Source organism: Emiliania huxleyi (genome assembly GCF_000372725.1).
Source record: "Emiliania huxleyi CCMP1516 unplaced genomic scaffold EMIHUscaffold_1085, whole genome shotgun sequence".
Lineage (NCBI taxonomy): Eukaryota > Haptophyta > Isochrysidales > Noelaerhabdaceae > Emiliania > Emiliania huxleyi.
The window spans coordinates 1-11,146 of NW_005201881.1; the positions used below are offsets into that span (position 1 = coordinate 1).

General features: G+C 62.2%; 4 protein-coding genes across 4 annotated transcripts; all 4 read right to left on the reverse strand.

Annotated features, from left to right (window-relative positions):
• Positions 1-531: 531 nt before the first annotated feature.
• Positions 532-1,901, reverse strand: EMIHUDRAFT_372907 (hypothetical protein). Its single transcript, XM_005792273.1, has one exon. It carries the CDS (start codon positions 1,387-1,389, stop codon positions 1,063-1,065), a length of 327 nt encoding a protein of 108 aa, XP_005792330.1. The 5' UTR covers positions 1,390-1,901; the 3' UTR covers positions 532-1,062.
• Positions 1,902-2,630: 729 nt separating this feature from the next.
• On the reverse strand, positions 2,631-3,486 carry EMIHUDRAFT_372908 (hypothetical protein; the record flags this gene model as incomplete). Its single annotated transcript, XM_005792274.1, has 1 exon — positions 2,631-3,486. A coding segment is annotated over exon 1 (746 nt), but the record flags the coding sequence as incomplete, so codon positions are not given.
• A 1,833-nt stretch (positions 3,487-5,319) lies between these two features.
• On the reverse strand, positions 5,320-8,125 carry EMIHUDRAFT_251357 (hypothetical protein; the record flags this gene model as incomplete). The annotated part of the gene is made up of 6 exons (XM_005792275.1): positions 5,320-5,430; positions 6,556-6,615; positions 6,688-6,730; positions 6,900-7,023; positions 7,432-7,485; positions 7,741-8,125. 6 exons carry the CDS (start codon positions 8,123-8,125, stop codon positions 5,320-5,322), a joined length of 777 nt encoding a protein of 258 aa, XP_005792332.1.
• Positions 8,126-8,686: 561 nt separating this feature from the next.
• Positions 8,687-10,819, reverse strand: EMIHUDRAFT_251358 (hypothetical protein; the record flags this gene model as incomplete). Its single annotated transcript, XM_005792276.1, has 6 exons — positions 8,687-9,697; positions 9,778-10,002; positions 10,255-10,305; positions 10,402-10,485; positions 10,552-10,683; positions 10,793-10,819. 6 exons carry the CDS (start codon positions 10,817-10,819, stop codon positions 8,687-8,689), a joined length of 1,530 nt encoding a protein of 509 aa, XP_005792333.1.
• Between the last annotated feature and the right edge of the window lie 327 nt (positions 10,820-11,146).

The window sequence follows — 11,146 nt, forward strand, 5'->3', positions numbered from 1 at the left end:
TCTTCCGACCTTGTTGCCTTTGGAGGGCCCCTTGCGGCCGCCGCTGCGAAGCGCCTCGTCGGTAAGCTCCTTGGCAAGGTCGAGCCAGTTAGCATGGTGCACGCCAGAGGTGTACCGTCGCTGCGCCTGGTGCAAGAACTCGTTGGTGGACGAGAACTGGGCCAGGGGAAGCAGCTCCGCGGCCGGCGCCAGCCCGTGCGGGTAGAAGCGGAACCTCGGCTCCGCCTTCGCCTCGTTGATCGCAGTGCCCGGGCTCACCACCTCCCGGCACACGACCTGCGTCCGCCAGCTCCGCTGGCACTTGTCGGTGAGGTCGTGTCTGCTGACGAGCTGCGTGTGCGCCTCTCGCAGCTCGTCGAAACACTCTCCGGGCGCGGTCGAGACGTCGAGATCGGCGAAGGGCCTGTGTATCGATCGTCAAGGCGTCGCTACGCGCGGTCTTCCGCGGGCGCGAGGGTGCGCGAGGGTGCGCGAGGGTGCGCGATTATTAGGCGATATTAGGCGATACTCGGCGATATTAGGCGACACTCCGGGCGATCATTCACGATACACCGAAAATTTCCGCTAGACTAGGGGTGTTGTGCGCAGCCACTCTTTCAACACACAACACTCACAACAGCCATTGCGCGCTAAATGAGCATGACAGGCGCCCTCTCACCGACGCGTGTCATACGCGGGCGCCGCTCAGTGCAAGGGCTCGACCTCCACGACAGTGAAGGTTAGGGACGCGACAAGGAGAGTTCTCTTGCCCTCAGTAGCTGCTTGAATGTCCTTGTTGGTGATCTCGACCTCGACCCTCTTGCCAGTGGGTCGCAAGAAAGTCAGCGGCTGGTAGAGGTACTCAGCTTCGACAGGGAACGCAGAGAGAAACCTCAGGTCTGCGCCGCGCTGCATGAAGGATGTTGTGACCAAGCGGAAGAGGAGCGGCCGAGTACTCATCGAGTACTCAACGGCGACCGAGAGATCTTTAGTCGTGCTCATCGGGGCCACCTCCTGTATGGCAGGGAAAGGTAGGATGGAGATGAGCAGGGTTAGCACATAGAGGCAGCAGACACGTGGTTCTTATGTGGTGGTGCTGACCGTCCCGCCGTCCTTGAGGAAGTTGCACTTGTTGTCGTCAAGGCCAATGTTCTGCATGCCGCGCCAGAAGTCTAGCCGCGCCAGCCCACCCTCCTCGGCGCCCACGGCGCGCAGCTTGCTGATTCCCTCGTTGATGTAGTGTACTGTGATTGGGAACGGGTGGGTTGGCCTGTCGGGGTCGGGGTCGCGAAAGGGCCCGTTCACTCGCGCGAAAGCTGCTGTTGTGTACAAGCGCAGCGCGAAGACATGCGCGACGTGCAGCTTTGCGGTCCGAGCCGAGGGGTGATTGCAAAAGTCCTCGAGGTCCATTCCCTCCCCGCGAGCGGTGATGCGATTGCTGAGGACATTCCCGCTCGAGTCGCAATCGCGCTTCAAGCTGCCGTTGGCGAACGTCTTCTCGCTGCTGCCAGCCTTCTCGCGCTCGACATAAAGCACGCACCTGTTGCCGAAAGCAAACGCCTCGGATTGGCATCATGTTCGTGTTCCAGGGGGGGGGGGGGGGGAGGGGGCGTACTCCATGTCCGAGGCGGCATGTCCGAGCCGCTGCCTGAGCTTCTCGATCTCTTCGTCCGCCTCGCCCCTCTCGACCGCGCTGTCGTACTCCATCTGAGCCGACTTGTGCGCCTCCAAAAACTCTTGCTTAATGCGCCGCACGCCTTCTCCCACCTTGCCAATCTCAAAGTCGATGCCCACCTTCATGAATTCGTTCACCCCCTTGGCTGCGTCCGCTGCGTCTCCAGTTTTAAGATGCCTGACGTCGCCTGTCAGCTTGTTCTCTACATCGACTGCAGTCGATTGTTGCTCGGCATGATCAACCGCCGCGATTTCATTGCTGTCGGAGCGAGCGAGCACCTGAAGATCACAAGTCGATGTACTCTGGTTGAGGGCAGTGTAGGACGTGAGGGTGGGCGACGGGAAGCGGTACTTGAGCTCTGGCGGGTAATATTGCGCGGGGGTGTATTGCGCGGGGGTGTATGCGCTGGGAGAACACACCGTAACGGGGAGTTCGCTAACGATCTTGGCGAGCTTGGCCTTCAGACTACTGCCGTCGTGGAGGAGAAGGTCACCGCTGTGTGAGATCCGTCGAACGTAGAACTCGGCGTGAAGGAGAGCAAAGGCCAAGATCCAGCAGATTATATCAAAGCCAATGACTTCTAATCCGCCATACAGTCCAACCTTCGACCAGCCAACCGACGGTGCAACCAGCATTGAAAGGAGGTAAAAAGGCAGGTACGGTAAAGTGCCGATGCTCGCCAGGATGATAGCACCCTTCATACGCCCGGTCCCTCGAGCAGCCCAGTTGCTCCAAGTGATCTCAGCATCGACGCCCACGAGCATCTCACGGAAAGCAACGACAAAGAGCAGCACTGTATTGAAGGGGAGCCCCCCGCACAACCGGCCGAACATGTGCAATACCAGGCCAGATGCACGGCACGCTGCGAGAGCGGAGGTGTAGACGAGGCCCGAACCTGATCTATACTCGTCGTTGCAGACCCACACGGCGCCGCCCACAGCGAGCGGATATGCCGGTTCGATGGCTGTGTTCACCTGCCAGCCTTCAGTCCAAATGCCCGCCGCCGCCAAATCGACCGCCAAATGACAGTTCTCTGCCGTGTAGTTTGATCCGAGGTCGATGCAAGCATCAAAGTTTTCGAGATACCCAACGGGTGTGACTGGTAGGATGTAGAGGTCCTCCCAGAACACAAATGCAAAAACCGAGCACTGCAGTGCAATTGTCGCCAGCAGAGTCGGTGCTCTCGCATAGAAGTAAGCCAAAGCGTTTCCTCTCTCGCGACACACAAGCCCCTCGCGCAGCGAACGGAACGCAGTGTGCATCAGTAAGACGACTGTCACGAGCAGAGTGACAAGCAGGCAGAACCAGACCTTTGTCGAAACCCAGTCGAACGTCGGAAAGTAGTACGTGAGGATCAGCGCCACAACAGCCAAGCATCCTGTCGGCAATATCAGCTTTTCCGCAGTGCTAGTCGTACGGGCTCTTGCACGAGCGTCATCCAGGCCCTCCCGCGTACTCCATTTCTCCGCTGGGGTCTCAGAAGCAGTCTTGGAGGCGCTGTACATGGCCTCGATAAGCGCCGCGGTGAATGGGATTGGCGCGGCGACGATCCACGCGGATATAAAGTTCTGTGACAGAGCCAGTCGCACGGAAAGCGGATCGACCAGCCAATGATCCATCGGAACTTGCGTGGAAAAGCTTACGAGCATGGCGGTCAGGATGGCGAGCGACGGCAACGTCGTCAAGAAGATTGCGGCTGGGTATGACTCGCGGCTGCGCTTCTTCGCCATTAGCGGTGATGTGGCTGTGAGGTCCTCGATCGCAATCGCGACCGCGCCAGCATCTGGTCGACGTACGCTGCTAGCATCGGTCGGCCGTGCCATACACCTTGGCTGCAACCTCGCACTCCTTGTTTTAGGCGCTGCCCATGAACTGTATCGTCGTCGTCGTCTCTAGCCAGTCACTCTAACTCTCAGAGATGGGCTAAAGAGGATCCGGAGCGCGGTAAGACTCTGGGGCTCTCTCCGAAGGGAGCGTAGCGTACGCGGAGGGAGCTCAGAGTTACCCCGTTCTCTGGAACCTCTTGGAGCAAGAGGAACTCGCAAGAGACGAATGCGATTCGATCGGGCGGTAGATGAGGGATGGTGGTGGGTCGCTTGAGAACTGGTCGATTGGCGTCTGTCTGAGCAGGAGCCGACGCTAGTCGGGAGCTGTGTCAGGAGCCTCGTGGCGCTCGGAGGTCCCGCGCACAAAGCGGCGGGCAGCGGCGGGCGCGGGGGTAAGGGTTCCCGCCCGCTAGGCGCTGCCCTCTGCGCCGAGGCTCGACCCGCTTCTCCTCAGTTCACTAGCACAAACTGAAGTTTGTTTATCATGAACTGTATCGTCGTCGTCGTCTCTAGCCAGTCACTCTAACTCTCAGAGATGGGCTAAAGAGGATCCGGAGCGCGGTAAGACTCTGGGGCTCTCTCCGAAGGGAGCGTAGCGTACGCGGAGGGAGCTCAGAGTTACCCAAATCACCGGAGCGAGGGAAGGAGCGATCCCGGGGTGAGCGACTCCGAAGCGTAGCGCAGCGCGTGAAGGATCCCCAAATTGAGTGAGTGACGGTCCTATTCGGTCTCGCCCTCCGAGCTCGGGGATGGGGCGGCTCAGTGCGCGAAGCGGCACTGGTCCCCCTGCCTGCAATAGCCGGCAGCGAAGAAGCGGCACCGGGGGACTCCGGTCTGCTCGCTCGTGGAGTCGTCGCGAGCGCTGTCGGTGTCGCAGTCGCCCGACTCGGAGTCGTCAGGCTGGCTGCCGGACTGGTCGTAGCGCGGTGCTTCCAATGTTGTCCTGCTTGTCGATCTGTGCGCTGCACCGAAGTAGCAGGTCGACCACCCGCTCGTGGCCGTCGTAGGCAGCGAGCATCAGCGCGGTGGCGCCGTCGCTGCTCTGCAGGTTGTTGAGCGCCGTGCTCCAGCAGCAAGGCACAGCCACCCGCTCGTGGCCTTGGCCGGCGGCGTCCATCAGCAGGGTAACGCCGATTACTTCGCCATTCTCGCGCGTGGCGTTTGCTCGCCCGCCTCTCTCGAGCCACGAGCGCACCGCCGCTTCGTCGCCTCGCAACACTGCATCGTCGCCCGCCTTGCATCGACATGCATCAGCCAGAGGCGCCTCACGTCGCAGTGCTCGTGGCTCGAGAGAGGCGGGCAACAGAGGGTAGGGGTGGGGAAGACGGCGAGGAGGGGGCGGCGGCGGCGGCGGCGGCAGCGCGCGCGCGGCGCTCGCGACGGAGGGGCGGAGCAGCGACCGCTGGCGCGGGCGCTGCTCCGTCTGTGCCAGGGACGCACGCTCTGCGCCGCTGCACAGAGCCGCGCGTCCGGCAAGGGGGGGCAAGCGTGGCGGCGCGGGACGCGCGGCGGCGGCGGCGAGCAGCCGAGCGCTCGCCTCTGAGCGGGAGCCGAAGGTTTGCTGCGGTGGTGGTGGTGGTGGGGTGGTTTTGACTTTGCCGCAGAGGCCGTCCCTAGCTGAGTAGCTGTGAACAGCAAAAACGGGACAGTATCAAGGCAAAGAATGCCGTGTGAATGGAGGTTGGGAGGATGGAGCCCAGTCCCCAGAGCGCAGAGGTGAGCTCATACACACGCACACCGCCGCGCGCGCCGCATGCAAGATGCATCCGCACACACGCGCGGTTGTCTTGCTGAGCACACAACTACGGCCCTTGTCAGCTGTCTGCTTTGACTCCACCCTCAACGTGCCGCCGCAAGTCCCCCCGCCGCCACTTCCGGCTGCAGCACGCCCTCACACCCCAGCTCGGTCAGCTTCTTGAAGGCGGCGCCAAACTCGCGCGCGAGCATCGCCTGCCCGTTCGGCAGCTCGACGAGTGAGGCGGCGCCTCCCTCCCGCACGGTTGCCCTCACCTCTCCTCTCTTTCTCCTGCCTCGACGCGCTCGTCTGCGGCGTATGTGCCGGCTGTGCCTCGGCTGTGTCTCGGCTGCATCTCGGCTGCATCTCGGCTGCATCTCGGCTGTATCTCGGCTGCGTCTCGGCTGCATCTCGGCTCCATCTGGGCGCCTCGTCTGCGGCAAACGCCTCGAGGTGCACGCGGAAGTCCGGGTCCCACGCCAAAGCCATGTCCGACAGCAGCATCATTTGGTTGGCGTCGTCACCGCCCGTCCCGAGCGGACACTTGTTGACGTACTGCCGGTTGCCTAGGAAGTGTCTCGGAAGTGTCTCGGAAGTGTCTCGGAAGTGGCACTTGTTGACGTACTGCCGGTTGCCCGCCGCCGGCCTCAGCTCGGCCGCCCCCATGTCGTCGAGCCACGTGTCCTCGTGGCCGACCAGCCTAATGAATGAACTAGTTGTAACTAGTTATGAATTAAGCCACGTGTCCTCGTGGCCGACGAGCCAGGGCTCGCGTCATCTCGGGTAATCTCGGGTAATCAGCCTGAAGAAGAGCTACGCGGTAGAGAGGGAGGGAGAGCAGCCACGTGCCCGAGGCTAGGCCAACCTTCTGGGCTGGATCTCGGCTGCCTCTCGGCTGCCTCTCGGCTGCCTCTCGGCTGCCTCTCGGCTGCCTCTCGGCTGCACCTCGGCTGCCTCTCGGCTGCCTCTCGGCTGCCTCTCGGCTGCCTCTCGGCTGCCTCTCGGCTGCCTCTCGGCTGCCTCTCGGCTGGGTCTCGGCTCCCTCTCGGCTCCCTCTCGGCTCCCTCTCTGTTGCATCAGTGGCCTCCACTCGTCCTCGAGCATGTCCGTCGCGTACTCGTTCGAGAAGCGAGTGGGGTGCTCCACCCACGCGCCTGAGCAGCGACGGAGTACACACATGACTCCGCCGTGCGAGGAGCGGGTGAAGAGAATACAACCCCACCGCCCGCGCGCCCGCGTAGCCAGACGATCCGCGGTGGCACCTCCCGTACACGTGGCCGCCTAATTAAGTAACTTAATTCGTAAGTAATTGACTATCCCATTAAGCCCCGCCCGTACACGTGGCCGCCGCAGAGCAGCGCCACGATCTCTCGGTCGCCGAAGCCCATCCGGTAAAAGACCTACCACCACAGAGCCCGGTCCCACGTGAGACGACGGCCAACCACAGCCGCGCCTCCGGCCGGCGAAATGACTTCATCGCGGATGTGGCCGCACAGCTTCTGCCAGCCCGACGGCCTAAGAGAGCGGACACCCGACGAGCCGAGCAGAGGTGTGAACGGCGCCTCTTCACGGCTCCTCGTCACACGCGCCGCCTCGGCAGAGTGAGGGATGAACTCAGCGATTACTTGAGCAACTCAGCCGGACACGCCTGCCCGCCGCGTCGGCAGAGTCGTACGCGACGTACTTCTCGGCGCCAGGCAGCCTGCCGTGCCCTCCCCGCGGCATCGGGTTGCACCAGCCGCCAGCGAGCAGCTCGTGCTCGCCCTCCCAGTCGACCCGGCCGGGCCGAAAGGCAATCGACGGCCCTCCTGTTCACACGCCGAGCTGTGAACGGCGCCTCTTCACGGCTCCTCTTCACAGCGCGCGCCGGCGCGCCCGTGTGCTCGATGCCCACATACGCAGCCAGGACCCACAAGTCGCTGTAGGAGATGCCTGGAAACTTCCTCTTGACGGGCTCGAGGAAGGCGCGAGCCTTCGAAGGGCGGGCCGCGGCGCGTCGAGGGGAAGAAGAAGCTGTGCAGCAGTGTCTCCCGCCCACCTCCCGCCCACCTCCCGCCCACCTCCCGCCCCACCTCCCGCCCATCTCCCGCCCATCTCCCGCCCATCTCCGAGCAAGGCGCGCCGTGTGCAGCCCCGCATTCTCGCAGTCGGACGCCTCGGCATCAAAGCGCATCCCCGCGCCGTTTGAGCCGCCCGTGCCGCTCGCCTTGTCGCACGTATTAGAAAGGGTATTCTAGTATCGTTGTTGTACTGTTGTTGCTGACCGTCGCCTTGTGCGTGCCGCGATCACCCGAGATCAAGCCGAGATTCCCCGAGATTGTGCCTCGCCTTGTCGTACGTGCCGCTGGAGTGCCAGGCGAGGCGGATCAGGACCGGCGCGAGCGAGCCTAGGGTCAGGGTTTGGGTTAGGCGAGGGTCGGATGCAGCGAAGCGGAGCCAGATCTCGGCTAGATCTCGGCCGCATCTCGGCTAGATCTCGCCATCGTCCCATGATGGGTTGTCCATAAGCAGAGCGAGCTCGCGACGAATGTCCGCAAAGTACGCGTCGGCGAGCTCCGCGTACGGGCTGCCGGAGGCTGGCGCGGTGGCAGGAGCTACCTTCGAGACTGCCGCACTTCTGGGCTCGCACACTCCGGACTTGTGGCTGTCGCTGAAGCCTCCTCGCTTTGCGAGGTACTCGGCGAAGCTCTCAGCCTTGTGTATCGCTTGCTGCTTACCCTTGGGATCGCTCGGGTCGTAAACTGTTGGTGGCGGATCCCTTGTCGCTTCGCCACCGCCGAAGCCTTTGCCGCCGTGCTGCATCGTGACGCTGCGCGGCGACGCTGCGTAGCGTGCAACGTGAGTCACTGGAGTTGACGAGGACAGCCGGAGGCTCGAAAAGCCGGTGACGGTTAGCAGCAGAAGCATCATGGGCGCGACGATCGGCCAGCGAACCACCGCGGCCCCGGCCACACGGAGATGAGTGAAGTGTCTGAACGATATCGGTGTCGAAACACCGCTCTGACAGCGCTCACAGCTGCAGACCGCGAGATCTATCTCGAGGTCTCTTGGAGCAGAACAGAGCCCCCCCCCCCCCCAAAGCCCATACTGGCCCCTCGAGGGGTACCCTGGGTGGGCGGGGCCTCTACTCGCCAGGGGTCAAAGCACCCGGGTCTTCACATCAGCCCCCCTGACGCGGCCTCGGGTGGCGTGCGTGTGTGTGTGTCGGTCGGTGTGTGGGTGGGTGGCTAGCTCGACTAAGTAGAGCATCGAGGTTGATATCCTTTGGCCACGTTGGCAGCGAGGATTGGTGTGAGGCCGTTTTTTTGCCGTCGTATGCCGCCGGGGGACCGGCCGCGTGTATATGGTGTCCGTGTCCGCGACTCCGCGTATGTCTCGCGAGCCGCGTGTGTGCCTGTCGCCCCGCGTGTGGAGAGCACATCCAACCAGCCTTGAAAACGGAATAAAAGCGGGGGAATGGCCGAGTACTCGCTACGCTAACGCTGGTGCTCGCGGTGCTGCTCGCCGGATTCGCCGCGCAGCGCTCACCGCGATGGCAGCGGCCAGCAGCAGCAGGGCCACCACTAGCGTCGTCCCCGCAGCAGGAGCGTGGCCGCGGGCGTCCTCCAGCGCCGGCGCGGGCTCCGTTTGCTCTGCGGGCGAGGAGAAGCCTTGCGAAAAGGCTTGCCAGCTCTGCATCATGGCCTCGGCGGCGATGTGGGCAGTCTTGTTCAAGCGAGCGTTCAACTTGTCAAAGTGAATCACAACGGGCGATCGCGGCGACGCCGGCGGCGACGGCGGCTGCATCGAGAGCCCCGCGATCCAGTTTACGCTGCGAGCAAAGGGGTCGAAATCGTGCTCGTCGGAAAAGCGTATCGACTGGAGAAGAGAGTAGGACGAGGCTTGGTCGATGACCTGCGAGAGCTGATCGGAGAGGGTCTCGGCGTCTTCGAGACGGAAGCGCCAGTCATGCCTCGTGCCGCCAAGGATTGGCGTCGGGATGGGCTCTTCGTAGCTGTGGACGCCGTCGTCGGCGCGGCACATGTAGTGTGAGATACCGGCGGCCGAGGCGGCATGGACTCGCTCCCACAGCTCGTAGCGCGTGGCGTTGCTCACCCGCTGCTCGCGGCAGATGCGCTGCCACAAGTAGAACGACTGGCGCGGCGTGCGCGTCAAGTTCACGGTCGAACGGTTCACCGCGACGAGCCCAAACTTGGGGCAGTACCCGTCCGCCCACTCCCAGTTGTCTGAGAGCGTCCAGTGGATGTACCCTCGCACCCGGATGCCCGCCTTGCGCGCCGCTGCGATTGCGGCCAGGTGCTCGACGATGTAGGACCCACGCAAAATGTCCGTCGAGTCGGCGATGCCATTCTCAGTGATGATGTAGCCATAGCCTCCTGCGCTTTTGGGAGGGGTGCGAGCCTCGAAGAGCGCGTCGGGGTCGTCCTTGTAGCGGACGTGGAATGCGTTACCCGGATAGTACCGGCGTCCGGCCTCCTCGTACTGCAATACTGCGAGAGGGGCGGCACAATACTGCCATACCTCCCACACACAAGTGTCGAAGTATGGCGAAGCATGCATACTTCAATACCACAGACTTCGCCGCTTGTACGCGGATACTGCAGATACTGCAGATACTGCAGATACTGCAGATACTGCAGATACTGCAGATACTGCAGATACTGCAGATACTGCAGATACTGCAGATACTGCAGATACTGCAGATACTGCAGATACTGCAGATACTGCAGATACTGCAGATACTGCAGATACTGCAGATACTGCAGATACTGCAGATACTGCAGATACTGCAGAAAGATACGGGTGGGTGCCGATTGCGCTATACAACAGCGGCTGCGGCACCCCTCAGCCTCGGTGGAACAGCTGCCAAAAGCAGAATATGCACTATTACGAGGGGGGTGTGGCATCTCTTGCGAGCGAGTCTCGCGAGGGGCGCCTACTAACCTCGCTTGCGTGGGGCGTGTGGCATGTCTTGCGGGCTCGTGAGGGGCGCCTGCCAACCTCGCTTCATCGAAGCGGCGCTTCGTACACACAACCACCCTGCCGCAACCGTCGCCGGCGCGCGACACGTTCCCGTCGGCCGGACTGTCCTCGTCGAGTGTGTGTCGCCAACCAAGGCGGGACGCACTCAGGGACGGTGCCGACGGGACGTGAGCCACGGTTGCGTGCAGACATGATTGCGTCACCTGGTGGGTCGCGGCGACACACGCGCTCAGGAGTGCAAGCTTCAACTTTGCAGGCATTGGCCGCCGCTGCCGGTACAGTGCATCCTGGCAGAGCCAGCGCGGCGGCGGCAGATCTGGGCTGCGAGGGTGGTGCTGCCACACCCCACCCACCTGTTGCCACAGACGACCCAGATACCGCGGATACCGCGGATACTGCAGATACTGCAGATATTGCAGATACCGCAGATACTGCAGATACTGCAGATACTGCAGATACTGCAGATACTGCAGATACTGCAGATACTGGAGCGCGCCCCCGAGATACCTGGGTACTTGGGGGGGTTGCGGGACCACGTAAGGAGTGGTATCCCTGTACCCATACTTGCGGGTGTGACCGCCGCTACCTGTGTACTTGAGACGAGTTGCAACATACTGCCATATGTGCGTCTCAAACTCCCCATACATACCAGCATACGTCTAGCTTGCGTGTACGAAGTATCTTTAAGTACCAGCGTATGCCTACCTGGCGCAACAGCAGGATTTACCTGCCTACCCCGAAGATGGAAATAGATACCCCGATACGTTCATACCTCACGCATACCCTACTTCCCCCCGTCCCACTGAAGAAACCGCGAAGGTTCAGCGGCGCGACCAGCCGCTACGACAGCCAGTACGAGCATATCTCGTGGTCGTCAATCAACCTAAGATGTGACAAGAGATTACTTGCTTCTTGCTTTTCTTCTCTTTTTTTCTTCTTTTTTCGTTT

Bases quoted from the DNA above. Each gene is read 5' to 3' on its own strand.
- EMIHUDRAFT_372907 (XM_005792273.1), bottom strand. From the start codon at position 1,389: ATGGACCTCGAGGACTTTTGCAATCACCCCTCGGCTCGGACCGCAAAG.